Source organism: Tricharina praecox, assembly GCF_024521635.1.
Source record: "Tricharina praecox strain CBS 144465 chromosome Unknown BZA05scaffold_11, whole genome shotgun sequence".
In the NCBI taxonomy this organism is placed as follows: Eukaryota; Fungi; Ascomycota; class Pezizomycetes; order Pezizales; family Pyronemataceae; genus Tricharina; species Tricharina praecox.
In genome coordinates, this window is record NW_026250413.1 from 416,278 (window position 1) to 444,185 (window position 27,908).

A 27,908-nucleotide genomic window follows, 5' to 3' on the forward strand; every position below is an offset into this window, starting at 1 on the left:
TCATGAAGGCTGTGCAGTCCGGTGCTTCCGCTTCCGCTTTATCTAGATCTAGATCTAGTATCGCCGTCCTGTGACTGGGCCGATTAGCGCACCATTCGCGTGCCGATCACGCTAACAGCCTATCAGCCCCCAGCAGCTCCCTGCCCGGGTTCCTTCCGGAAGGCTGAGGAGTGTGAACTTTGATAGCGAAGCGTCTGCTAGGCTAGCCAGTGGCCGGCTTTACTTAGTATAATAGTCCTAATGAGGTAGGTATTCCTAGATATTATAATCTATGGTTGTCCTGGAGGCTGAAGTTGCCGGTTGCTGGTAGACGCCCTGCCTTCCACCCTAGGGTGTACTGGTGCCTAGTTGCTCGGCGTGTGCGGGGATGCGGAGGATGCGGGCTTAACCCCGTCCGCACCAGGCCGCACCAGGCCGCACCTAGCCCGCCATTTTCTTATAAATAGCTCCTCTCTCTGCCCTCCCCTCTCTCTCTTTCTCTATCCTCATCATCAACATCAACACCTGACAATCCCCTTGACGGGCATCCACCTCATATGCGCAGCCGCGCTGCGTTAATCGAGCAGGGGCACCACGTTGCCCTTTGCTAATCATTCGCCAAGAACATGGCATGCACTCTAACTACCCGGTAATCGTGTGAAATGTCTATGCGCTTCTATAGACCTAGTTAGAGTATGCTAATATGATGATATGATGCAGGGTCTACACGGTGAGCGTGTAGCTGCCGTCCAAATCCTCGCGGAATCCGCCGAGGAGGAGGAGAAGAAGCGCATTGCCGGCTCGCTTTTCTCTCTTGCAACTGGCAAATCCCTTCTCTACCAGGCGGCAACTTCCTACTTCCTCCAGTCCTTCGTAACCCAGACCATTTCGTTGAAGTTGCAAAACTACTTCTACCACCGTCTGATGGCGATAATTCCGGATCCAACCCATGGCGAAAAGCCGACTACGTTCCAGGGCATCAACAATGACCGGATGTCTATCGACATTGAGATGAATTTTGAGGCAGTAGGACCATCAGCACTCACGATCGAGGACACGGCGAACTCCTCGCACGCGGGGGGCTACACAGCCACCATCCCCTTCGACCCAGTGACAGGCGACACCATCACGCCCTCACCCGAGGTGACGACCGATCCCCTGGAGCTCGAAACCGACAGCGAAGCCTCGCGGTGCTTTGCCAGTCGTTGGCCAACAATATGGTTAGTACTCTACCCAGTAATCGTGCGAGATTTCTATGCAGTTCTAGTTTGTTCGAGTATGCTAACATGATGATGATATGATGCAGGGTCTACACGGTGAGCGTGTAGCTGCCATCCAAATCCTCGCGGAATCCGCCGAGGAGGAAGAGAAGAAACGATTCTTCCATACGGCGCGACATGAAATATGGAACCTTCAGGACTGGAATGCAGGCCACGCCTGTCAATGGAAAGTTTGGGGAGCTCGACGGTCTGGCGCTGGCGAGCGGGACCGAGGCGAGCCGCGGACCGTGGTCCGCGGCTCGGTGGAGGAGCAGCAGCACTGATGTGCTGTCTGTCGTCCGATTCCCGTCTTCCTTGCTATTTTTCTTTCTGTTTTTGCTTTCCGTTTTTGCTTTCCGTTTTTGCTTTCTGTTTTGCTTTCTGTTTTTGCTTTCTGTTTATGCTTTCTGTTTTTGTTTTTGTCTGTCGGGTTGAGTGGATGAGTGGAAGAGGGTTGAGCGGCGAGGCATGGTTGCGGGTGGGTGGAAACTATCCGCAAGACTATCCTGACGCGAAAGTCCGGCAGTTCTTCAGAGGCGTAAGTTGGCTCTAATCTTCCCGCTCCAAACGCCCTGCAAGTTGCAGCTACTGACAATCGATACAGTGCGGTACGAACACAAAAACAGCCTGAAGGTTGTCAACGAGAAGAATGGAAATTCCGCCACGGCTACTTCCCGAGAGAGAGTCTACTCCCAGCCACTATCGAGTTTGACGCCAAGGATTCTGTTCTTACGGCCTAGACGACAGCCATGAAGATGATCGACGGTTTCGCATTGAGAGACAAGTCCGCGCTGGGTCGACTCGGATGCTCTACCTTACCAGAGCTTGGGCCGTTTAGCGAGCGGGACCGAGGCGAGCCGCGGACCGTGGTCCGTGTTCCGTGGTCCGGTGGCAACGCAGCAGCTCATATGTGCTGTCTGTCTTCAAAGGCGCAAGATGGCGCCGAGCACTGTCGCCCGACATCGACGTACCGATTGAGCGTCTTTACGCTCCCTCCCGCGAACGTCTTGTTCCGTTGTCACGAGTTATCTCGTGCACAGCATTACGACCATCTTCCAGAGCGGGACTCGACCAACTACGCAGCGTTTACACGCCTGGACTGCATACGAGCACGCAGAATGAAGGCGAAGATTATTGCTGGGCGTCCGATTGATCCTGCCGTGTGGGATGAGCGTGCTCTCGGTCTCGCTCAATTCACTGAAGACGAGCGAGCGGGAGTATTCGGCACAATCTATTGGATAGTCCTATTTTCATAGGAAATGTGGTCCTGGCCCTTGGATGACTGGTGCGTTCCCGGGCCAGGCTGGCAGTTTGGTAGACCGTCGAGATGGCTCTCCCAAAGTTCGAGGAGCTCGACGGTCTGGCCGCTGGCGAGCGGGACCGAAGCGAGCCGTGGTCCGTGGTCCGGGTTCGGTGGAGGAGCAGCAGCACTTATGTGCTGTCTATCGTTCGGTGGTGTTCTTGCTTTCTTTCCATTTCTTACATTCGGTTTTTGCTTTCTGTTTTTGCTGCGTGTTTCTGTTCCTGTTTCTGTTCATCTGTTTTTGCTTTCTGTTTTTGCTTTCTGTTTTTGCTTTCCATTTCTGCTTTTCTGTCTATCGGGTTGAGTGGAGAGGGTTTAGTTGAAAGGTTCTGGCGGAGAGGGTCTGGTGGGGAGGGTTAGGTGGAGAGTGTTGAGCGGGCGGTTGAGAAGGCCAGCGACAAGACGATTGACAAGGCGGTTGAGATGGAGTTTGAGCGGGTGGTTGAGCGGGTGGTTGAGCGGAGTGTTTCGGTGGAGGAGGATTGACTCGCGGGGACTCGGGGAGGGCTGGACGGAGAGCGGCCAGCGGCCAGTGGTCGGAGACAGCCGGGTGGAAAAGGATATCTACTTATATAATCTGCCATGATCTACTACATACATAAGGTCGAATGCAATGATAATTAAACAACAAAAACAAAACAAAAAGTGTGTCGTTGGCAAAACGTTCCGTTGTTCAGGAGAATGCTTGGAGGATGCACGAATACCACGAGCGAGGGAGTGGATTTCTGACATGGCTGGGCTTGGTTGAGCTTGGTTACAGGAGGTGGACCGGACGGGACGACAACTGGACTATGATAACTAAGGACCCGTTTGGATGACCTCAGTTTTAGCGAAAACTGTCAGTTTTTCGAGAAACTGAGCAAATGGAACTGAGACCCCGTTTGGATAGCACAAAAACCTTAAAAAAAACTGAAACTGTGCGGCTCCAGCGACGAAACTGGTACTGACCTCGAGAGGTCATTTCTTTGCCGCTACTCAGTATCGCATTTTAACTTCACGATGGACTCCCTTTACGGGGAAGAGAAAAAAGCGGGGCCACAATGTGTCCACTATTAAAGTTCTGGTGAAGCCTATTATTCAGACTTATGGCTGAGTAATCTGAGAACTGCCAAACACTCTGTTCATCTCAGTTCTCCGGAAACTGAAACTGGACAGAATTTGGTGTCCCGTCGGGGAACTGAATTTCGCTCTAAAACTGGAAGTGAAAACTGAGGCCATCCAAACGGGCTCTAAGTAGTAATGAGTACCTTCATTCATTTCCTCTTTCCTTCTTGCTTCTTCCTTTAACCTACCATGATCTAGATAATATGTCCGATTAATTCACACGACCGAACAGCTCGGAGGCGGAGTGATATGTTGTGATACTTGTCGACTGCCTACCTACGTCAGCACGGTAGTAGTGTCGCTCGCATGGGTATGTAGTTTGAGTCCCGACAGGCCACCCACTGAAAGAATCCTGCGGGAAGACCGATTGGAGCACCTACTCTAGTCAAGTGCGCAGATCCGGAGCGTGATCTGGCAGCGAGATATGGGCACGTAACCACAGTGAGTCAACCCAGGAAACTGACTGGACATAGGTATTCCCGAGTCAAACGGACTCAATGGACTCAATCACAATTATTGACTCGAGATGGGGCGGAGTCGATCGCGGTAATTGACTAAATATCCCCCGGGGTCAATCGGACTCAATCACAATTGCCGATTCGTACTCGCGGCTGTGTCAGTATCTATTCGGCGCCGTTTTGACTTGACCGAATAGCATGGGCGGAAGGCAGGGAAAGCCACATCGGGCCGCTCAGTGAAAGCTGGGTTGGACAGTGGCGTGGAAACGTGGGGGGGCGAACGGGGTGATATTGCCATGATCCAGATCTCCCTATCTACTCGTTCATAAGACACAACCGCTCAACATTCCGAAAGAGCTTGCCAAGTGGCAATGGAAGTCCATTAACCACTTTCGTCGCCATTTAGGTACAGCCCTCTGTCGCCGCGCTCGTGCCACCCGTTCCCACCCACTAGGCAAGCTCATTCAGAATGTTTAGTAGTTGGATCTTATGAACGAGTAGATACGGTACCTGCCTAGGTCGCATGCAATTACTGATTAAACAAAAACCAAAATTGACCGAACAGCACTCAGATTATTACCTCTTGGGCAGGTACTTCACGACCTATCTCCCATCGCAGCAGTACATCATAGCAGACACTCACCAACTCGCCAACACACTCGCCAACCCACCAACACACCATCATGCTCACTCGATACAGCACACTCGATACAGGAGACTCGGAAAAGGGTTATGTATCATACACACTACATACAACAATCCTCCTCCCCTATCCCACCTCCTCCATCCCACTTCCTCTATCCCCACCGCCACACGCAAAACGCAAAACACAAAACGATGCCCGGCAGATCCAAGAACGCACAAGGCACTTGTGCTTGTGCCTGTGCTTGTAATAATATATGCTACTACTATCTTTCCAATCCAATCCAATCCAATCCAATTCCATTCCACAATCCAATCCACAATCCAATCCAATCCAATCCAATCTGTATTCCGCATATCATGAACAAATAACCGGAACAAACCCCACGAAACCCATAAACTCCTCTTTCAAAAAAAAAAAAAAAAACCACGGACATCAAACACCCCCCGAAAAGCGACAAAGCAAAAAATGAATAACGGAAAGCACAAGTATATGCATCGAAGCGGAAACGGAACGGAACAGACTTGAGCTTGAGACACAAACATCGAACGCTTGACTAATGATGAACAATGAACATAATAAACAACGAAATCCTACAACTGAACCCCGTCTCCTCTACTTCAATGCCTCTCGTATCCCCTATCGTACGGTGGGTATCCCTGCGGGTGTGGTGGATGTGGTGGGCGTTGCTGCTGTTGCGGTGGCAGCGATCCATACTGAGGAGGTTGCTGCTGCTGCATTTGCTGTGGCGGCGGTGCCGCGTACTGGCCCTGTGAGGGCTGGAATGGTGAGTACGCCCGAGGTCCGCTTGGTGGGTAACGGTTGTACGCTTGCTGTTGTTGCTGCTGTTGCTGCTGCTGTTGTTGTTGCTGCTGTTGTTGCTGCTGTTGCTGCAGCGACGGAGCCAGCGGTGCCGGCGGCGGACGAGACGAGTACGCCGATACAGGTTGTTCCCTAGACTGCGGAGGCGGAGCGTATCCACGCGGAGATGATGCATTGTAGACATCCCTGACCGGGTGGACGAACGACTCCCGCGACGCGGTAGGAGGAGCGTAATCCCGTTGGCCCTGGTGTGAATATGGAGAATCACGAGTTTGCGGAGGCGGCGGATAGGAGTCCCCACGGTGGTGTCCCGGTGTCGAAGGCGCCGAATAGCCCGGCTCACGGGGAGGCGGCGGTGGGACATACTGGTGAGAGCGGTAGGACGAATGGGTCTGAGGCGAGGTAAAAGAGGGAAGTCCCACTCCGTAACCTGCAAACACATCACGTCTCGGCAACTCCCTAGCCTCCGGCACTTCGCGGACTTCCCTCATTTCTCGCATATCTCCACCACGAATGTCACCTCGCATGTCTCTCGGGTCTGGCTGCATGTCTCCGCGCATTTCCGTGCGCAAACGCATTGGATCGCCACGCATTGGATCTCCACGCATCGTGTCACGCATGGGGTCACCTCGCATGGGATCACCGCGCATGGGATCACCGCGCATCGAGTCACCTCGCAGGTCAGGCTCGTACGCAGACTGATACCTTGGTGGCTCCCTAACTTCGCGATCCCTGAGGCTTCTAGGGTCGCGAATGTCGCGCGAGTCTCCAGTAGCATACACATGCTGCGTCGGGGGCTGCGGCGGTGGCGCATGAATAGACGTCGGACGCGGTGTCTGAGTCTGCGGGGCCTGGAAGTGCTGCGGAGGTGGTGGAGGGGGAGGGACATGACGGGTGGGGGCTACCGAAGAAGGTCTACTGGGAGGATGCGACGTAGGCTGATCATCTGAAGGATTCAGCAGAGACATAACGTTAATGGCCCTTGCAGGCTTCGTAGCAGCCGGTGGTGGAGTGTTGGTGTGCATGGGAGAAGAAGCAACAGGAGCCTGGGACGGCGGTGGTGCCGAGAGCGCAGCCTGTGGGATCGACCTTTGCGGCGGCGACGGAGGCCTGGAGGGCGGACGGAATTGGCTGTGCGCAATGTTGGACACTGGGGTCGACCGAGGCGATGGAGGCATCATGTGTCTGCGTAAAGGCTCACCCGGCGGCGGCGTACTTGTGGGGTGCGGTACTGGTCTCGAGGGTTGCATATGCTGCGGCTGTGGCTGGGCCTGGGCTTGCAGATGCAACTGATGCGCCTGCTGGTGATGTTGCTGGTGGACAACGTGCTGTTGCTGTTGTTGGAGCTGCAACTTCTGTTGCTCGCGCTGCTGTTGCTCTCGCTGCTGTATCTCCCGCTGCTGTTGTTCCCGCTGCTGCTGCTCCCGTTGTTGCAGCTCCCTTTGCTGCTGTTCCCGTTGCTGCTGTTCCCGTTGTTGCAGCTCCCTTTGCTGTTGTTCCCGTTGCTGCTGCTCCCGCTCTCGCTGCTGCACCTCCCGTTCCCGTTCCCGTTCCCGTTCCCGCTGCTGCTGCTCTCGCTGCTGCTGCTCTCGCTGCTGCTGCTCTCGCTGCTGCTGCTCTCGCTGTTGCTGCTCTCGCTGTTGCTGTGCCTGCTGTGCCTGCTGTGCCTGCTGTGCCTGCTGTGCCTGCTGTGCCTGCTGTGCCTGCTGTGCCTGCTGTTGGAGGTGCAGATGGTGTTGATGCTGCGACTGAGGCTGGGGCTGATGCTGGACCTGCTGAGGACGCTGCTGGGCCTGAGAACGTTGCAACGGCTGTAACGACGGCAATGGTTGCGGACCCTGCTGGATCTGCTGGAGAGGGGGATGTTGCTGTTGATGGTGCTGAGCCTGCTGAGCCTGTATATGTTGCTGAGGATGTGCCTGATGTTGCGGTCGCTGTGGGGGCTGGGGTTGCGGTTGCGGTTGCGACTGCTGCTGCGGGGGATGACCTCTCGACGGTTGCTGCGCGTGCATGGGTGACTGCGACTGTGGAGTGTACGCATGCTGCTGAGGAATGGCCATCTGGGTCTGTTGCTGGACCCCTGCCCTAGGCATATCTGGTCCTTGATGGGTGACGTCAAAGAATCGTGCATGCTGTTGCTGGGTCGGAGGCACCGACGGCGACGAAGCAGAAACTTCGATTGGGCCACGCATTGACGCCGACATATGCGCCATCCCAAGCTCCCTGCGCTCCATATGCTCTATCGGACGCCGTGAGGGGATAACAACGGGCGGGGGCCTTTCCTGGCGTGGCAGCGCCAACGGAGGTGCCTGTGGCGGCTTCTGGGCCGACCGCTGAGTGGGAGCAGTATCTAGCCGCACTTCACGCCCAACTTCCCGGGTCTCACGCAATTCACGTGGTTTGGTCGATTGCACCGGAGTGTTCGGAACGGACGCACTGTGTATCGAGAGTGAATGGCCACGTACCGGGCGAACCGGCGACGTGTGCTGGGATTGAGAATGCGGGGCATTCATGCCAACCGATAGAGGCTGCTGAGAAGGTGGAGTGGCAGGAATATGCGGTCCTCGATCGGCCAGGTACCTCTCCTGCTGGGGGGGCATTCTCTCGATCTTTTCGGGCCTTTCATTCCTCTCCCGTAATGACGTCCGCTCTTTGACGGGACGTTGGGACGATTCCATTGGCTTGCTCTCGGCAGGAGGCCTCTCCGGAGCAATGTTGCGTTCCAGTTTGACAACCACTGGCGCAGCAGCTGCCACCGGTGCTGGCACTGGCGCGAGCGTCGGCATCTGCATCGGCATCTGCGTCGGCATCGGCATCGGCATCGGCACTGGCACTGGCACTGGCACTTGCGCTGGTACTGGTACCGGTACTGGCACTGGCGTCGGCGTTGGTGTCTGTATTGGCGTTGGCGCTGGCGTTGACACTGGTGTTGGTACCACGATTGGCGTAGGCGTGCTGCTGGATTGCAATGGCATCACTGGCGGGGTACCTACTGCACCAGCCGCAGGCTTCTGCAGGGGTGTCTGCGGCGGCGGGAGTACAGGGCCAAAGATTGGAGGAGGAACAGAACCGCGGTTAACATTGTCGGTATCGATCTCCATCGGATCATTGAGCAGAGGTCTGGACATGTCGTAGCGCTTCTTTGGGAGTGTAGCAGGAGCTGGCGCCGGAGGCATCGTCTCACCGGCCTTGATCTTACGATCGGCCTCGTCGGCAATTTCCTTGTACTCAGACTTTCCACTTTCTACCTGGCGGGTATAAAAGTTCCGCACCTAGATATTCATTTAGCAAAAAAAAAAAAAAAAAAAAAAAAAAAAACAAGCCACTTCACCATAATAGAGAGCGAATTCATACCATTACAGTCGTCTTGGTAGCCAGTCGCTGACTGATCAAGCCCCAGTTCGTTCCGAAGGACGCAAGAAGGAGCGGAAAGTCGGTCTGCTCTGGCACACTCCAGTAACTAGACGTAGCCGGACCCATCGAGCGATCAGATCTATCCTTATCCTTCTTCGGTGTCGACGTAGCGGTCCGGGGAGTTGTTTGAGGTTGAATCTCCGTGGTGGTGGACATGACGATGTTGATCGGAGGAGGGGCCGGCGCGATTTCCGGCGTCGTGCTCGAAAGACCAGCTAATGCGCTCACTGCGTCCGATTCCCTCTGCCCCAGATCTTCCTTGGGTTTTACCGGCTTCTTTTCGACGATTGGGGTGAGAACGGGCTGAGGCATCGGAGTGGCGGGAACACTGGACACTGGAGTGGCAGCAGGAGTCCTGACACGCTTGCTACCCCTCTCACGTCCAGCATTGTTTCCTCCCCTGGTTCTCTTAGTACCCCCCTTCTCAGCTCCATCATCATCACCCTTGCTGTCCTTATTCCCGCCTCTCCGACTACCGCTCTGAACCTCGCCCTCGTCAGCCTTGAAACCGTTGTCGGTATTCCTAGGATCCTGGCCGAAAGTGGGAGCAGCTGCACGCTTCGGACGTCCTCTCTCCGTGATGGGTGCAGGGGTGACATCTTCAGTATCTCCATCCTCATCTTCTCCGGTTCCTCCGGCTCCCTTTCCCTTTCCCAAATCCGCAAGCAACGCGCTCTGTCGAGTCTTTTGCGGTGCGCCGCCGCGGCCACGCTTTCTGCGAGTCCGTTTACCCTTGTTGAGCAGATCCTTGTAGTTAATCGACTTCTTGGTCATGTAGTAGTGTTGAATGCAAGCTTTGGTATCCCTGGTCTCCATTCCAGCGGAGATCTTGTGCCATTGCTTCGGATACAGTATGTAAAGCTCGCAAAACTTCGTTCGTTCCTCATCGTTGAAGTCGTCGGCAGGGATCTCGTACCTGTACGCCTGCAGGATCTCCTCATTCGTCCTCAGCAGGCGGTTGGTGTCGCGGAACATCAGCTTCTCCCGATCATCCAAGATCATATCCGGTACGACGGCCTCCTTGGGACCGTCAAGCTTAGCCCTGGCATCTTTCTCCGCGTCCTGCTCCGCAAGATCCCTCATCACTTGCTCCATCTCCGCCTCGCTACGAACAACATCGCCGACCGGAACGTTTCCTCCTCGGCGACGGGTAACCGGTTCCGATCCTGGGGTAACGGCCTGTGCAGGCAATACTCCCGCCGCATCGGCCGGCTCGCAGATTCCCTTCTTCTTCCTAGAGTCCCTGTCGAGCTCACGACACTTCTGGCTCCACTCGTTGTGCAGTTCCTTATACTTTCGCTTCAACTTGTTGCCTTTCTCAAAAACCTCCTTCTTGTGCTTGGAGATTTCCAAGGTGAGTAGATCCTTGATGTCAGCATGCTCTTCGAGATTGGCCTGGAAGAATTCCAGCGTTGAAGGTTTGGTAACCGGGCCAAAGTGAAAGTACGGAAGATCGGCAGGAGCAGACTTTCTGGAAGCAGTGAACGAATCATCGGACTCCGTTTCCATCGAATCCGCTTCGGAAGAAGTGGGCGATGCAGGCGAACCAGAAGATGCAGAGGGCGATGGCGTAGGCGATGTCGGCGACATGGAGGGTGTCAACGTTGCCGTCGGCTCCTGCTTGATGACCAGTTTCGAATCCTCAGCCAGTTCTTCAACAGCGGGGACTGGCTCGGCTGTAGCCAGAGCTTCCCGTGCTTCTTCCTCCTTGATGGCGGATATGTGCTCAGCCTTGCGCGCAGCGAGATCCAACAGTTTGGCTTCCAGTCGCTCGACGTCACGATCCAGGTCAGCAATTTTGACAATGACATCCTGCTGGGTGAGTCTATCTTCATCCTCATCCTCATCCATTCCATCTTCTTCTTCCTCTTCTTCTTCCGGTTTTACCGGCGGAGACGGTTGCGTTGCTGTTTCCTGGTTCTCGTTGGCACTGGGTTCCTTCTCGGATTTGATTGATGATACGCTCGCGATGGTTGCCATCGCATTCGCGGGTGCATCAACCATGTCGAAATCGGACTTTGCAAGTCTCTCATCTTTCTCTCGGCCCCTATCGTCGGTCTTAGCTTCAACCGAGTCGACCTCCGATGGTGTTTCCCGAGAGCGAGCACGCTCCCCGTTCATTCCGCCTCTACCCGAGCCAGTTCGTCTGCCGCCACGGTCTATACCCCGAGCAATTCCGCCTCTATTACCACGAAATGCTGGAATGATATTTTTGCCGCCACCAGGCCCCCCCTTCAAATCCGGTGAGTATGCAACCCGGAAACCAAGACCTACCCGCTCCCCACGGTGCCAATAGTTCCTGGGTCCCGTAGGCGGAGTCTTACTATGCATGTCGTTTACAGAACCGGTTGGCGCCGGCGTCGTTGTCGAGCTTGCGGGCACTGTCGGAGGGAATGAAGGACCCAGTGAGTGTCCCCGGAATCCTTGGTTCGATGACGAGCTTCCTGGACGCGAAGATACGACACTCGAACTTGGCTGAGAAAGCGTGGGTGCAGGTGGAGGAGGAGGTCCGGAAGCTTCCTTGAAATCTCTACTGGCGACCGTCTGTTCCTGCGGCGGCGGTACATCCTTATCCTCTAGTACTTTTGCAGCTGTTTCAATCTCCTTCATCCGATCTGGATGAACATGGCCAGCACCACCAAAGTCGTTCCTTGGCGGTGCCTCGCGGGGTCCCTCACGCAGCGACTCCCGTGAGGGAACCTTCTTAGGCTGTTGCTGGGATGGCTGTTGTTGTGGTTGTTGTGGTTGTTGTGGCTGGTGCTGCTGCTGCTGCTGAACATTCCCCCACGTCGGCTCCGCCGACCATTTCTCCTTCCTATCACCCTGGCCAACATGACCGCGGGGCCCAGTGGGCGGAAGGCTTGCTCTAGGGCCAGTCGGAGGTGTAACACCAACGCCTGACATAGAGTTTCCGGACCGATGACCGAGGGTTGGCTGGGACGGAATAGAGGGTGAGTAAGACCTGAGTGGAGGAGCTGACAGCGGTCCTGATGCCGGACTGGACGCGTTTGGTATCTGGGAAGTCGGCTGTGAATGGGCTGACGATGGTACAGACGCAGAGAATGATTTCTCATCTTCTATCGAGTCCCGTTTCGGCCGTGACGGTGCAAGATCCAATGGCGCCGGAGGTGGTACACGACGCTCAATTGGCTTCGATGGTGCGTCTTCCTTCTTCATGCCACCTTCCCTATCCCGCGGACCAGCACCATTGACCGACACAGCCCACGGAGCGGGATGTTGGCTGGTGAATGATGTGGGAATCCGCGGCGGTGCCTGGGGCGGTGGTGGTGTCGGAGCAGGCTGGCTCCCATGGCGAGACGAAGCGGTCGTAGGTTGCGGCGAAGCTGCAGAAGCCGCCGGCGGCAAAGTCGCTGACGGGGGTCCAGAGTTACTGGAATATCTAGCCTTTTCAGCCTCACGTCTGCGATTCCATCTGTTGAGAAAAAAACGCAAAGAAAGGAAGAAGGAAATTAGCCACTGAATCCTCCAAAGAAAAAGACCCGCCGTCTGCGAAGCAGAAAATGTGGCCCCATGCTGTACGCACTGGCCACGGCCAGGGCACCATGAAAGAAAAAAATGAAAGACAAGCAAAGGCGCCAAAAATCTATTGAAAAAAAAAAGCAAAAGGACAAAAAGAAATAAACTTACTCTGCGGCATCCCTCTCCCGTTTGATCCGGTCGCGGTCGGCCTGGCTGGAGTCCACAGGGCCGTGAAACTCCCTGGTTTCGGAACCGCGAGTTCTCTCTCGGATATCCCGTACCGCTGCTGCTGCTGCTGCTGCTGCCGGCAGTACTGGTATTGGTCGTGGTGCGGGTGGAAAGCGGGGGTCGCGTTCCCTGGTCTCCCTCGTCTCCCTCTCCCTCTCGCGCTCCCTGAGCTCACGTTCCCTGACTTCCCTCTCCTTTTCCCTTTCGCGCTCACGGTCTCGTAGCTCGCGTTCGCGGTCCCTCTCGCGATCTGGCCTCCGGTCGCCGATAAACCCAAGCCCGCGATCGTGTCGGTCTCTGTCGCCCCTTCCAAGACCATACGGCGATATCCTATCCCTTTCCCTCGAAGGTGATCTCGGCCGGTGTCCATAGTAACCACCTCTTCCATCTCGAAAGTCGCGGCCCCTATCAAAATCCCTTTCCCGATCGTTGAACCTGGATCCAAATCCACCCCGTCCGTGATCCACACTACCACGCGAACTGCCGTAGTCGGAATAGTCTCTTTCCCTACTGCGCCCTCGTCCTCCACGCAGGGAGTCACTCCAATCACCCGATCGCCTCCGGCTGCTTCCCCTGTACCTGTCTCCCTCCGGAACGTACCCGCTGCCAAACGGCCCTCCCAGCGGCGCCGGATGGCCTGAGCCACCTGGCGCGGTAGATGTGACGGGCGACCGATTCGCACCCACCGAGCCACCGCTACCTCCACTACCTCCACCTCTTCCGGTGCCTCCGCGCGGTCCCGAAGGCGTGTACGAGCTCCCGCCCACGCTACCTACTGGACCCCGCGGAGCCGGCGGTACACCCGATCCTGGAGGCGCATAATGGTGCGATGACTGTTGTTGGGTCAACGGGAAGGTGAAGTTCGATTTATGCGGCGAGTGCGCAGACGAAGGTGTCGTGGCCGCCGATGAAGATGGAAGCGAGCTATTATTATTGTTGTTATTGTTGCAGAGGGCTTTGGGACCTTTGGGAGCGTCGCGGGGAAATTCCCGCGATATATTATCTGCAGGTCGGCTTATCGGCTGCGGATATGACGCAAACGATGGAGTCGAAGGTGGTGGCTGGTGCGTCGACACGGAAGGCCGGCGGGCAAAGGGCGTTGGTGATGCAGGCCGGGATGGAGGATGCCGAGACGTCATGCTAGCCGCTCGCCGGATGAGCCGAGGCAAATGTCGAATGAAACAAACTGCTGATTTCAGCCGTCGAGTTTATCCAGAATGACTGAAGTCGAATTTGCCTTTTCCCTGCCAGAGTCTATCTGTCTTTTCGATGTGTGTTGCGTCGACGTTTAGTTTGTTTGGCCCCCTATATTAGAGATCCGTCGTTTAAGCTCGCAGCGGGCTTTTTTGGGGGTTGGGTTTGGGTTAGGATGGCTATGAGGAGGATGATGCTTCGATTATGCGCACATTGCTCGGGGACGGCGAGAAAACAAACTGTCCGAACGCTACTGCCGAAACCGGGGGGTTGTGTGTGTGTGTGTGTGTGGGGGGGGGGTGGGAAGAGGGATGCGGAATGAGGAATCCCAGACAGAAAGAAAGGAGGATCACGGGAGAAGAGAAGAAGAGAAGAGAAAGAACAGAAGGGGAGTGCACGAAGAAAGATGAGAAAGAAGGAAGGAAAACGACGGCCTTCTCTCAGTCAGTACGTCTATCTGTCCGTCCGGTTCGTCTTGTCGGTTCCTCGTTTCGGTGGAGGATTCCTAGAGTGGGACAAGTAAGTATGTGGAGCTGGCGACGTGCAGACAGGCAAGGCAGGGAAGGGAGGTGTGGGGCAGCGTGGTAGTTTGGGGGAGTTGAATGGTTGGGTGTGGGTAGTGGTTGTCCTGTGTCTGCGCCGAGTTGTGCGATGGTAGTGGTGGTGGTGTGTGGGTTGCGGGATTGGGGAGGGGGGGGGGGGGTGGGAGTCAGGGAGATCAGTTGAATCGCGGCCTTCAAGAAGGTGCAAATCCAAGAGGCTGAGAACGTGCTTGGGCTGGCTAACTGGCTGGCTGGCCGAGCGGCTAGCAGGCCGAAGGGGGAAATCCGAAAGAGGAGGCGAATCAAGAACGGAGAAGAAGAAGAAGAAGAAGAAGAAGAAGCAGGAGAAGGAGAAGGAGAAGGAGGAGAAGGAGAAGAGGGATAAGAAGAAGGTCCGCACGTTATGGACGAACAGGAAAAAGAAACGCGACTCGGGAGACGGTCCTGTGGACAGCGAACGGACAGGCAGGCAGGCAGGCAGGCAGACAGACAGACGGACGGAAGGAAAGAAAAACGTAGACTTGGACCGGAACGAAGAACTATGATGATGCTGATGATGCTGATGATGCTGATGATGCTGATGATACAGGCCCGCTTCTTTCTTTCCTGCTTGCCTGCTGGCCGCCTTCTCCTTCTCTTGTTCTCCTTGACAACGATGAAAAGCAACGGCAACGTACCTCTAGATCCACTCCACGCTTCCGGCTAGTGAGTTCTGGCTTGTCTCTGACACCACCCACCGTCTTTTCTATCTTCCGCTGAAAGTGATGCTGCAGGACGTGATGTCGATGAAGCCCGAAGAAAGGGAGATCGATCCGTTTGGAGACGGATGAGCAAGAAGCAAGTATCAAGATGGATGGAAGGGGCAGTAGGAGTAGATGGAAGAAGAAGTAGTAGTAGTAGTGGTAGTATGTAGTGGTGGTAGTAGTAGTAGTAGTAGTAGTAGTAGTAGTAGTAGTAGTAGTGGTAGTAGCAGTAGTAGTAAAGGTGTAAAAGTGGAAAGACGGGGCCGGGGGGGGGGGTGGTCGGTGTGGGTAGTGGTGTGGTGGTTCCAGGTCCCGCGAACGAATAGAGAAGATACGTAGATGAAGAAGAATATGAAACGAAAAGCAAAGAAGGAGGATCAACGATTTCCTCCCTGAATTCCTCAGAAAGCCTTCACAATCAGATCTCTCGATGGGTTCCCTCTTTCTTCTCAGTCGTGACCCGGGAGGTGTGCAATCAAGCAAGCAACCGAGCAAGCAATCAAGCAATACAAGCAAAAGGGATGGGGGCGTAGGCGGGAGGAGTAGGAGGAGGAGGAGGAGAGGAGGAGGGCTGGAAAGCGTGCAGTGGCGGAGAGCAGTGGCTGCGAGACAGGAAGAATGGGAAGGGGAGGGAAGGGAAGGTGGAGACGGGGGGCAAGTGTCGTTCGTTCGTTCGCTCCTCTTTGCGGATGTGGAGAGAAGGGCAGAGCGAGCAGAGAGAGAGTGCTGTAGGCGTTAGAGAAGTAGAGTAGAGAGAGTCAGCAAGCGTCAAGTTAATCGGCTAGCTGGCATTGAAGGTTGGTAGAGTACATGGAGGATGTAGAGTACCTAAACCACGGGGATTCCTTCTTCATGCATTCGGCATCGACAGTCGACAGACAGTCGACACTTGACACATCCAGGACGTCGATTCGAAGTCGGGCGTTCGTGCATCCGTGCATCCTTCCAAGAAGAAGACGAAGAAGAAAGCATCAGTCATCGAGATCACGGCTCGAAGCATCGAGCAGTGCATCTCCTCGTCCTCGTCCACGCGGACCCTGACACGCAAAACGACGGCGGTGGGACGGGATACAGTCGTCCAAGACGTCTCCCGAGCCCGCGTCCGCGCCCGCGCCCGCCTCTTCCTCTTCCTCTTCCACTTCCACCCCCAATTCCGTCAAGCCCCAAACCTCGAAACCCGCCCCGAGCCAATCAGCTCGCACGCAGGCCAGATCCCCCCCACCCCCCAGTCGAGTCGTCGCAAAAACTACCATGGCCACCCTCAAACCAAATCTTCCCTCCTCTCCCCCTGCTCCTCGCTACGATTTGGTTCCATACCCAGCCCGTCCCAGTCCCGAATAGGCAGACACATAGCTTTTCCCGATTTCAAGGTTAACTGACACACCTACCACCACCACCAGTGCACCACCACCACCAGTGCACCACCACACCACCACCACCACCACCACCACCAACCCCAGCCGAGTCAGATCGGAAGTCGTCAGTTGGTGCTGGCGCGCGAGAAAACGTTTGTCCGAACCCTTTTCGTGAAACACGCGGCGGCCGCGCTGAGTCGACCCTGAAGAACGCAGGAAGGCATGCGCACTGCTCAGTCATGTGTTGAGTTCCCCGTTGACAAGAGGTACCGGTACTTAGACGGCCGGCGTGCCAGTATCCGAAAGTGCGCTTTGAGTTCTAGATCCCGACGACGACGGGACGACGACGAGTCGACGACGAGTCGACGGCAGCATCAAGATGGAAAAGAAAGAAACCTCCGCCAAATCCCATCCCATCCAACCACGCCGCCCCCGCACGGAACGAACCCTCGCGCATCCTTTGACGTTGACTTTCATCGCTTCCCCCTCACAACCTTCCTCAAGACAGACTTTCGCCCTCTGCCCTGGTTATAAGCAGAGAATGTAGACATCTGTCCGCCCGCCGCGAGACCGTGGCAAAAGCAAAAGCAAAACACACAAGCAAAAAGCAAAAACCGCGTCCCCCCCATCCCCCCGGCCCCCTCCTTCCCTCCCCCCAAGCCTCCACCCTCCAACCCTCCACCCTGCCTCCCCCAGAACCCGAATCCGAATCCGAATGCGTGATCCCTGCCCACCACCCACCACCACCAGGTCCACCGCATCAAAATCAACCACGCACATCCACCTCCCTCCCCTTTCGCGCTAGTTACCTTGGCTGGCCCGTCCGCTCGCTCGTCGCCCGTCGCTCGCCCGTCGCTCGCTGGCTGTGAATTCGTGATCCGTCATCTCGAATTTATGTAGGTGACGAACGTTAGCGCGCGAGACATTCGAGTGTAACCTTGCGGGTGCGGCGCCGGGCGGAGGAGATGATGCCGTCGCCAGGTGGCAGCGAGAGCGCGGCGGAGGGGAGTATGCATGTCTATGATATGGATTGTACATAGAGCACGAGTACTGGGAGTCTATCTAGCCGAACTGATTGAATTCTCCGGGTCTTTACGCGCGGGCAAAGTTGCGGAGGTGCCGTAGTATCATAGGTGGTGATGGTGGTGATAGGTACATGGTGGTGATAGGTACATGGTGGTGATAGGTACATGGTGGTGATCCTGATCCACTGATCCACTGATCCTACCTAGAGTATGTAGAGTAGAGTATCGCGTGTCGCCATCACGAATCGCGATCGACGGGTGAGCGGCATCGATGCGAGTTTGCGGGAGTAAAGAAAGAAGAAGCCCGTACATAGAAGTCTTGCCAACTCGGCAGGCGAACGTTCAAACCGAACGCACGAACTCTCTTCTCTCTTCTCTCCCCATGAGTCCATGACGACGATGAGTAAGGGATGTGGGCGGGGAGGGGGGGAGGATCCTCGAATTCGAGTACCCGGCATGTACCAGTGTACCACCCGATAGGTAGAGTAGGGAACGACACCAGTCACGACAGCCGACAGGCAGGCAGGCAGGCAGGCAGGCAGGCAGGCAGGCAGGCAGGCAGGCAGGTCTGTCGGAGGTCGCAACGTTTCCTCTACTTTGCTACCAGGTAGTACTCCAGAGTGTGCATTCCTCAGCAGCGCCCCATCCCACGGGCCATGGCCCATGGGGGGAGGGGCCGCGGGCGGCCAATCGCAAACTGCGCACATCGATATCTACATTTCAAGGTATGTAGAGCAAGTAGAGTACTTGCCGGGCCGTATGGAGAGTAGCATCCCAGCCACACAGGCATATCTAGCAGAGTAGAATGGAGTGGAGTGCAAGAGTGGAGTACTCTATGTATGCTTAGGAATCTACTCTACGGGGACGGGGCCAGTGGCAGTGGCAGGCTGGCAGCGAGCACGCGATATTCAGACTCCACTGTCCACTCTCCATTGCCAGAGTACTCGATTCTACACATCCACACGCGGCGGCGGCGGAGGAGGAGGAGGAGGATGAGCCTGGAGGAGTGCGAGCGGCGAGAGAGTGCGAGAGTGCACATTCACATCCCATCGTGCTCTGTATACGTAGAGTACACGGTAGATATACCACGCAAAGTAGATCGAGTAGATTGACTCTCGAGTAAATAGGATGTAGGGTAGATACTTCGGTACATCGGAAATAAAAATAAAGCCGCACTTCTCGACTCTTGAATTCAAGAGTTTTATTCCCGCCCCCTTGTAGCTGGATTTTGTGTGCACTGTAGAGAACTCCAGAGTCCACAACAGACTTGAGGCTGAAGGCTGAGATCACTCCTGAAACGAAGGATACCTGTCTAACTGTCTCATCCACCATACCAAGACCTATTTCGCGCTCAAACTTCACGGTTCGATTCCGTTCCAACTTCCAGGAAAAAGAGTAAAAGAGACACGGTACCTAGAGTACGGTGGGCGGGCCCGGCCCGACTGGGGTGGGATCATTGGGGATGATGGCATCCATTCCTCCATCCTTACCCGCCGCCACTACCGCTGCACGTATTCTATGTAGGGTGGCTGGTGGCTACATAGGTGCGCCGTGCGCCGTGCGCCGTGCGGCATGGCATGGCATGGCATGGCATGGACGGACGGAAAGGCAAGGTAGCACTCAAGTTCGAGTTCGAGTTCGAGGTCGACGTCTGAACTTGAACTTGAACTTTGAACTTTGAAGTTGAGACATGACACAGTGGAGAGGAGGGCAGCTGGCGTCCGGCCCACCGCCCACGTGCCGGGCCGGACCGGACCGGCGCGTCAAAGTTGTGGCTAGCAGCGGCGAGCGCTGGGACACATGGTTGAGAAGGACTTTCGGGGGGCGGGGGCGGGTTCTTGGCTACGGGATAAGCTCGTGCGGTTGGCGGAGATGAGGACTGCCCAGGGCCCACGGGAACCTCACGGCGCCCGTCGACGGGGGACGGAGGACGGAGGACGGCAGTCAACCGACGAGCTCGACGCGGTTTGGGCTGGGCACTGGGCAGTGAACATACACCGGCCCGGCCCGGCCGTCCTGCCCGGGAAACGGCCGAATGCAACCCTCGGAAAGCAACCCTCGGTCCCTCGGAGAGCAATACAGGATGCGTGCTGTGCCGTGCCCGTCTACGGGATACGACACTCCCAAACTCCCACTGGCCTCCCACGCGGTGCGGGAGCGGGACTAACCCCCCCTCCCGTGTATCGTGCACGCAAAGCGGAGCTGGCTATCGCCTAGGTATTATCTTGAAGTACCTATGACGATAACTGCAGTGAGCAAGTTGTAGATACAGAGTATCCGCCAAGCACACTCTTCATTGGCTGTAAAGGTTGTCTGTACGCAGAGCACTTGGCAATTTGACTGATGGTCCCTGATGCATAACATATGTAAGCACATATCAAATGACCTGGCACTCGACTGGCACTCGACTGGCGGAGGCACATCTACCAGGTACTTATACGGTACATACTTCATCGGTTGCTCATGAGCGCGGCATCTGTGTAAGATGTATGCATTCATATGTAGAGTACAAGATGTAGCTGCGCTACAATTGGTCCGCCGCCACTATGCACATAACTTCTTCTGCTAGGCATACGATATCCAACAGCACACAATCGACTCCAGAGGGCCGGCAGTGAGCCACCCACAGTGTCATAATAATACAAGTACAAATCCCATTTCCTATGCGAGCACGAGCCCAAACGCAGCGTCCAATCCCAACCCGTGTAAACGCTCTCGCACATCACATCACATCATCTATACGCCTCAATTCAATTCAATTACAACCACTCCTACTCGACCCTACTCGACCTTCATACTTGTCTCCTCCTTCTCCCCCTCCCCCTCCTCCTCGACCCTCCGCTTCTTCTTCTGACTCGCATACGCGCCCCTAGCATCGACCTTTCCAGCGACGGGCAGCACCCTCGTGCCATGGAAGACGTATCCCTCCGCGCCGCCTCTCGAGGTCATGACCGGATGTGTTCTTCCGGGGAGCACCTGGTACTGCCGCATATTCAGCCTGTGGACGGTAGGCGCCAGGACGAGTGTGGGGTCGGGGATTTCATCGTCCCAATTCGCGGCGACGTCTTCGGCCGTGGCGGTAGTGGTGGTGGTGGTGGCCGGAGGCGTGGCCGTTTCGTCGTTTTTCCGCTGGATCCAGGTGGTCCTGCGGGCGCTGCTGTAGAGGTCCGCGAGCTCAGTGGCTTGCTCGAGGGAGGGCGAGTAGACGACCACCTGTCCGCTGCCTTTGACGAGCGGGACGACCGCCTTGAGCACGCCCGGCGTCGAGATGTGTGCGGCTACAAGGACGGCGTCGAAGTTGCCCTCGCGCGCGTCGGCGACCGCGCTAGAGACCTTTTGCCAGCGCCGGAGTTTGCGGTAGTACGCGGAGCGCTTGCCGGATTTGAGTGCGGCGAGCTCTTCGGGCGTCGACGTGGGCGGCTTCAAGAGCGAGGTGTCGTTCTCCGGGTCGAGGAGTTGCAGCCACGATAGCGTTTTGAGGTGCGTGTAGAGTGGGTGTGTTGCTGGCGGGCTGTTGGCGTCGTAATCGAAGTTGGTGAGGAGGGAGAGGTTGGGCTGCTCGTTCGCGTGCACAAGGGTTATCGTGTTGCGGACGGGCGGGGGAACGTCGAGTTTGCGCTTCTTCTGCTCGGGTTCTGTGGGCTCGGCCTCGCCTTCGGCGTCGGAGGCGGCGGCGGCAAGAGTCGACGATGGAGGTGCGTTTAGTATTCCCAGACGCTCGGCCACGGCTGCCACCAGTAGTCCGCCGGTTTCGTCGACGACCAAGTAGCGACCGCCGTAGACCACGTTTCCTAGCGACAACATCAGTCCCAGATGGTGATTCCGCATATCCAGGAACCTGTAGGGCTCCTTCTGCATAGGCAGGTAATCGGTGAGCGACGACACCGTAAGCCTGTGCACCGAGAACCTCCGCAGAAACTTTGATGCCTTGCGCAGGGTGTATTTCTGCAGCGAGAACGGCGTCTTCTGGCCGATAGCGCTGTGCCCCGCCAACAACTTCTGGATGAGGTCCTTCCCCGAGTTCCCGGCCGTTTTCTTGAGCTCCTCAATCTCCTCCCAACTCAATGTCTGGCTGTCGGGGGTGTCGACCGTCAGCCTGTTTGTGCGCATCACCTCTTCGGTCGGAGTAGCCACGGCGCCGGCGGGCGTCGTGGGGGTAGCGGAGCCGGAGGCGGGCGAAACATAACTCAGGTCGTAATGGGTCTCGTCGGCAACACCCTGCTCCTGCTCCTGGCGCAAGCCACCCCCGAGAATATCGCGCGTCACCTCAGCGGCCGGCACCACGCGCAGTCCAGCATTGTTGTCGAGGATGTCGTAGGTGAGATTGTAGGGTCTGTGCAGCAGCGCGTTGGACGGGAACGTGCCGAATTTTCCTAGCGAGATTGTCGTGTCTGCCGAGACGCGCACGATCTTGTGGACACCGCTGGGCAGGCGCAGGAGCACGTTCTGGCCCGAGAGGATGCGATCGCCGGTGGGAGGTGACATTGCTGCTGCTGTGGTGGGGTTTGTGGTAGTCTCCATGGTGGTGGTGGTGGGGGGTGGTGAGTCGTGCAAGTGCGAGACTGAATCTTTTTTGTGTGGGGCTGAACGAGAGGCTAAACGTGCAGGAGTCACGCGATGATTGGTTCGGTGCGGATGGCGCAGGGCAGTCAGGCCCCAGGGGCAAAGAGGCAAAGCGTGTTGTTTTGTTTGTCCATCTCAGCTCAGCTCAGCTCGGAACACTTACGGGGCGAAGGTGAACGGATACCAATGTGTTCTGTGTTCCGCATGAATCGATTGATTGAAATCAATTAACCGTTACGTGTTCCAAGCCGTCAGGAGGAAAGCTGTGCTCAACGCCCAACGCTCTCCGAATCACTCGCCTCGAATGCCCATTGTTCTCGCGCTGCGTCGTTGGTGGGGGTGATCACATGCATGGTCGCTGAGGCTAAATGGCCGGTGATGTCAACGGAAGGCGGAGAGAAGAACAAGAATCAACACAGACAGAAGCCAGTCAACGTCGCTGAATCGTGATGCAACGTCGGACTTGCAAGGAAGCAACTCGAAGAAAGGCGAAGAGAGTTGCCTGAATAAAAAACGACAGATGAGCCCCGCGTGAGAGATAAAGTGAAGATGTGTGCGTCGGGCCCTCTGCCATCCTTACCAGCACCTCATCGCCTACTTCCCCGACGGCTTGGACCCTGCTTTTAATAGCAACCCCTCTCTGTCCCCCGCCAGATCTCCCTTCCGAGCGTTACAGCACTGCTCCACCCACTCTGCGCCGTCATCGTCGCCATCAGCCGCAGCCTCCAGGCATACACTCATATATAATTCGAACAAGACAGCTTATAGTCCCCGCCTCTCCCGTTTTCCGGACGCTGTTGTCGTCGCTTACACACGTATATCTTTTCACTGCTGCACCGCCACAGTCACTCAACTTGCGCATCCCTCCATTCCCGACAACTAGCCGCGTCATCCCACCGCCACGGAAAGTCGTGCGTCAACTTCCCGATGATGCCTTTCAAAAAGGGCCCTTCGAGTGCCAATAATGCCGCCCTGCCATATCCCCTCACCACGGAGGAACAAGCGAGACTTATGCTACAGGAATACGCAGACAACAACGCCAATAGCTACAGGACGGAACCATATTCGCCACCGGCAGCACTCGCTTCGCCAGACTTCGACATGCGGAACCTCAGCGACGCACTGCCAACGCCTCAGCAATCGAAAGGCAAAGGACTGGAGATACCGGGATCCCTCAGGGCTGGCGGTGCGCCTCAGAGCCCACTGAAAAGCAAGGAGAAGGAGATTCCCGATTCGCTCAGAGTCGGCGGGGGAGGGAGTGGACGAGTATCGCCGGCGGGAGACAGATCGGATGGAGAGGTCAAGAGGTCGAGCACCGAGCTACGGAGAAACTACCAGAGGGGTGATGTACCGGACATCCTGCGTGCCGGTGCGAGCCGAAAATCCGCCGAGCTGCAACGACCCGTGTCGCCCGGGCTTCCGTCGTCGTTGATGGCCCCAAGTGCGCCCAAATCGACGGCACCAAGTGCACCCAAATCGATGCTGGCACCAAGTGCGCCCAAGTCGATGTCGGTTCCACTAGTCCCAGCGGCACCACCGCTGCTGCCATCACCTGCATCGCCGGCACCCGCACCGCAAACGCCGGCGCCGCAAACACCCCAGCCGTTGCAGACTACTCCCAGTTCGGATCACTGTAAGCTGCGCCCTGTATGACGATCAAACTGTCGGGTGACTAACATGCCGCGTGTACATATAGCTTCACCCGCATTGATGACGGCCAGTTTATCTGCTACCGACCGCCCTTTCCATGAGTATTCGCCCTTCTACAGCCCACCCAATATCGTAGAACGTTCCGACCCTTCGCAACAGCTCCCGCCTGTGCGTCCACCCATCGCGCCCTCGAACTCAGACGACGAGAGGCAACGGAACTATTCGATTGCATCCACCGCATCCACCTTCTCTGTTTTGGAGCCTGGCGCGGATCTGTCTTCGTTCGACGCTTCGTTCAGTCGCGCATTGCCGGGGTGCCGCGGGGAGCCAGTGGTGGGGATGGCAGGCTGGCAGGAAGCGGCGCATGAGGAGGAGAGTGCGGCAAAGACTTGGGAGGAGGATCTCGAGCGACGGGCTAAGGTTGGCACGGAGCTGCAACGTAGGGCAGAAGAGGCGCAGATGAGGATGCATGAAGAGAAACTGCAACAGCAATTCTGGGAGCAGGAACAGCTCGACTGGACCCAACAGGCCGAGATGACTGCACCTGCTAAGCCGCCAAAGGAGCTCATAACGGGGCCTGGAGTGGCCGTTCCGGCTGCGCTGGCGCCGAACAATCCATGGAATGATCGAGACGGGATGGTGACGCCGACGCCAACTCACCCTCCTTCACGTCAACCGTCGCCAGCTGTGCCTGTGCCCGCTGTAGTATCATCCACGCCGCTGCTTCCTAGGAGGACGGTAGATCCAACCACGGAAATTTACACAATCAAGCAAGTAAACCTAGTCTCGCCGCTTTCGGGCTCGCTGCACCGGTTTCCAATCCTGCTTCAGAATGCAAATGGACCATGCCCGCTCATGGCGCTCGTAAATGCAATCACTATATCCACCCCTCCTTCGGAGAGGTCGGCTCTGTCCGAGGTTCTGCGGCAACGGGAACAAGTGTCATTATCGCTACTCCTCCAAGGTGTGTTCGAGGAGCTGATGACACGCACCCAAGACGGACGACCCATTCCGGATGTTGGGGACATGTTTGCGTTCCTGATCACCCTGCACACGGGGATGAATGTAAATCCGCGCTTCAACGTGCCAGCCGGTTCTCTTGGGGCGTTTGAGCCCACCACAGAGCTAGACCTCTACGCAGCTTTCTCGATACCACTCGTCCACGGCTGGCTCCCGACTCCGGGCTCTCCTGCCGCCCAAGCACTCGAGAAGTCGGCGAAGACATATGACGAGACGCAAACGTTGCTCTTCGCGGAAGACGAATTGATCACCAAATTGACGACTTACAGCAATGCGGTAGCCTCCTCAGCGGAAAACCAAATTCTCCGTGACGCACCAGTAGTGCGCGAATTCATCGAGAGCACGGCAACGCAGCTCACGCCATACGGTCTGGACACGCTGCGGCGCTTCCTCCCTGAACTGAGGCCGGCGATCCTGTTCCGCAACGACCACTTCTCGACGATCGTGCGGCTGCACGACGGTGACCTCGTGGCGCTGGTTACGGACATGGGCTTTGCGGGGCACGAAGAGGTGGTTTGGGAGCGGATCGCGGACGTGAACGGCCGGGGGAACGTATTCCTCTCGGGCGACTTCCGCGCCGTCGGCGGCAACGGACAACCCACGGGCTCTCCGCCTCCGCCGCAGCCACCGAGACCCCCGCCGCAGCAGGTACAGAGCATGCTCAACCCCGACGCGGCGCCGCCGCCCCCGCCGCCCAGAGCCCCCTCCACACAGCACGCACCCCCGCCCGACCACCACGACGAAGACTATGACCTCGCACTGGCAATGCAGCTACAAGAGGAGGAGGACGCGCACGGGCAACAACAATACCAGCAACACCAGCAGTACCCACCACCGCAACACCCACCACCGCAACACCCCCACCCCCAAAACGCCCACCAACGCAGCCAATCCAGCAGCCACCTCCAACAGCCACCCACGCTTCCCCCGCGGCAAGCGGGCGGCACCACGCCCCCGCCACCCTACGACTTCGGCCCCGCCCGCAACCGCGCACAGAGCGCTGGCAACCCTCCAGGACCCGCAACCAACTCTGGCGGCGGCGACGGGAGAAGCGCTTGGATAGAGAGCCAGCAGCGGCTTACGGCGAGACGTGGCAGCGGCGTTCACAGGATCGATCCTATTGCGCCGACCGCGGCCGGGGGCCCGGGACATGGCAATGGACATGGCAATGGCAATGGCGATAGGCCTCCGAAGGAGCCGTGTGTTATTATGTGATGTGGGCGGTATAGCGAGGGCAGGGGTGGGGTGGGGGACGGGTGCTAAGGTGTTGGGGTGTATTTTTATTGTGGTTGTGTGCTTTCTCGTTGTGTTGGGGACTCTCCTCGATTTTATTTGCTTTCGTTTACTTTGATGGATTGTGCGTGGTTGGATGGGGATTTATGGATTTATGGATGGGGGGTATTTGGGCGGATTTGGGGTGGGCGGATTTGGGTTATAGCGTACCTACCTAGAGATTTGAATGAAGATATGATATCACTCGACGGGTGGTTCTCGTGGGATAGTTGACCTCGCAGGGCGGGCAGTGAAGGTTTGTTAAGTGCCTCCGCCATACATGCCGTATGCGAAATAAGTCGACAATATCTCTCTCAGAACGCTTTGTTTTCAGTCATCCTATGTCGAGCGTTCCCATCATAGAGGAGGACCCGTCTCCTCAATCTTGCTTGCGCCAGGATGAAAACGTAGATCCAGTTAGTTTCCGCGAGTTATTCGTGATGATCCATGATGATTCAGCGAACCAAGGAGCCAGATCATACGATATCACTCTGAGCGGGCACACTTTTGAGGAAAAAAAATAGAAGAAAAAAGAAGAAAAAAGGGTAGGCTGAATAGACGCTTAAGAAGCAAGCATCCACTGGTCTGGCAATGGCCATTCATCTTCAACCCGGTAATTTCCAAATGATCAGAGTTGCGATACCCACCACTCTGAGCACACTTCAAAGAAAGAACGGGAGGTTATGTAGGCTGAATAGACGCTGAAGAGGCAATCCCCTTCCCAATAGCCATCTAGAGGTACTCTATATTCAGCTCGGAGATATGTAGTCTCCCAGCCGTCAGAGCGAGATACACAACATCACATCACTCTGAGCAGATTTCAAACAGAAAAGGTTAGGTAGGGAGGCGGAATAGACGCTCGAGAGGCAAGCCCCCACTGCCCTAGCAACAGCTATATAGGAGTATGATAGGTACTCTAACCTCAGCTCTGTATGAGGTATGTATGCAAGCTATCAGAGCTGCGACACACAAAATCACTCTGAGCAGACTTCGAAAAAAAAAAGAAGAAAGAAAAGAAGAAAGAAAAGGGTAGGCTGAATAGACGCTTAAGAGACAAGCACCCACTGCCCTGTCAGGAGCCTTCTAGGTATCTTCAGCCCGGTAGTCTCTAAAGTTCAAACTAGGTATCAGAGCGGCGATACACATCACATCACTCTGAGCACACTTCAAAAAAAAAGAGAAAAAATAAGAGGGGGAGACTGAATGGACGCTCAAGAGTCAAGTCCCCTCTTCCCTGGTAACAGTTATTTACTCTACCTTGATCTCGGTGGTTTCCAAGCTATCGGGGCTGCAACACGCGACATCACTCGAAGCACACTTCAAAAAAAAAAAAAGAAGAAAAAAAACAGGGTTGGGAGGGTAGGCTGAATAGAAGCTTCAGAGGTAAGCACCCACTGCCCTGGTAATAGTGATTGAGGTAGATAAATACCTTCAGCTCGATATGTAGTCTCCAAGCTATTAGGGCGGCGATACACATCACTCTGACACACTTTGAAAGAAAGAAAAAGAAGAAAAAAAGGTTGGGCTGAAGACTGAAGAGACGCTCAAGAGTCAAGCCCCTACTGCCCCGGCAAAGGCTATATAGAGGTACTATACCTTCAGCTCGGTATGTAGTTTCCAAACTGTCAGCTGCGATACCTACACCGCCGCCTATATAGCCAAGTATCACTCGGCCGGATTATACGCTCTGCCAAAATCAGAGGCGTAACCCTGTGGTGATAAAGGCTGCCGGCGGAGCGTGGGTTTCGTCTATCCTCAGTGCTCACTCGTGGGCAAAAAATAACCTGATGCCCCCTTCGTCGGTACGGGCATGGTCGACTCTCAGGTAGATATGTAGCTGCACGGGATGGTGGA

At 56.1% G+C, this 27,908-nt stretch overlaps 5 protein-coding genes across 5 annotated transcripts; 3 read left to right on the forward strand and 2 right to left on the reverse strand.

Moving 5' to 3' along the window:
- Positions 1-693: 693 nt before the first annotated feature.
- BZA05DRAFT_452118 (uncharacterized protein) lies at positions 694-1,978 on the forward strand (the record flags this gene model as incomplete). Its single annotated transcript, XM_051487463.1, has 5 exons — positions 694-1,199; positions 1,286-1,295; positions 1,410-1,528; positions 1,765-1,776; positions 1,843-1,978. The coding sequence occupies 5 exons, from the start codon at positions 694-696 to the stop codon at positions 1,976-1,978; spliced, it is 783 nt and encodes a 260-aa protein (XP_051339661.1).
- Positions 1,979-6,377: 4,399 nt separating this feature from the next.
- Positions 6,378-13,958, reverse strand: BZA05DRAFT_37882 (uncharacterized protein). Its single transcript, XM_051481870.1, has 4 exons — positions 12,631-13,958; positions 8,923-12,382; positions 7,156-8,840; positions 6,378-7,100 (listed from the first exon to the last, which is right to left on the reverse strand). The coding sequence occupies exons 1-4, from the start codon at positions 13,827-13,829 to the stop codon at positions 6,746-6,748; spliced, it is 6,699 nt and encodes a 2,232-aa protein (XP_051339662.1). The 5' UTR covers positions 13,830-13,958; the 3' UTR covers positions 6,378-6,745.
- Positions 13,959-14,290: 332 nt separating this feature from the next.
- BZA05DRAFT_436055 (uncharacterized protein) lies at positions 14,291-15,367 on the forward strand (the record flags this gene model as incomplete). Its single annotated transcript, XM_051486395.1, has 5 exons — positions 14,291-14,403; positions 14,543-14,550; positions 14,697-14,818; positions 15,110-15,131; positions 15,189-15,367. The coding sequence occupies 5 exons, from the start codon at positions 14,291-14,293 to the stop codon at positions 15,254-15,256; spliced, it is 333 nt and encodes a 110-aa protein (XP_051339663.1). The 3' UTR covers positions 15,257-15,367.
- A 4,963-nt stretch (positions 15,368-20,330) lies between these two features.
- On the reverse strand, positions 20,331-22,034 carry BZA05DRAFT_337273 (Gcd10p family-domain-containing protein; the record flags this gene model as incomplete). The annotated part of the gene is made up of 1 exon (XM_051480848.1): positions 20,331-22,034. One exon carries the CDS (start codon positions 22,032-22,034, stop codon positions 20,331-20,333), a length of 1,704 nt encoding a protein of 567 aa, XP_051339664.1.
- Positions 22,035-22,555: 521 nt separating this feature from the next.
- Positions 22,556-26,082, forward strand: BZA05DRAFT_37928 (uncharacterized protein). The gene is made up of 2 exons (XM_051481882.1): positions 22,556-23,745; positions 23,809-26,082. Exons 1-2 carry the CDS (start codon positions 23,040-23,042, stop codon positions 25,995-25,997), a joined length of 2,895 nt encoding a protein of 964 aa, XP_051339665.1. The 5' UTR covers positions 22,556-23,039; the 3' UTR covers positions 25,998-26,082.
- Positions 26,083-27,908: the final 1,826 nt, after the last annotated feature.

Bases quoted from the DNA above. Each gene is read 5' to 3' on its own strand.
- BZA05DRAFT_37882 (XM_051481870.1), bottom strand. From the start codon at position 13,829: ATGACGTCTCGGCATCCTCCATCCCGGCCTGCATCACCAACGCCCTTT. The intron at 8,841-8,922 runs GTATGAATTCGC...ATGAATATCTAG, and splicing joins CTACCAAGACGACTGTAATG to GTGCGGAACTTTTATACCCG. The intron at 7,101-7,155 runs GCAGCAGCAGCG...CGGGAACGGGAG, and splicing joins CGAGAGCAGCAGCAGCGAGA to GTGCAGCAGCGAGAGCGGGA.
- BZA05DRAFT_37928 (XM_051481882.1), top strand. From the start codon at position 23,040: ATGATGCCTTTCAAAAAGGGCCCTTCGAGTGCCAATAATGCCGCCCTG. The intron at 23,746-23,808 runs GTAAGCTGCGCC...GTGTACATATAG, and splicing joins TACTCCCAGTTCGGATCACT to CTTCACCCGCATTGATGACG.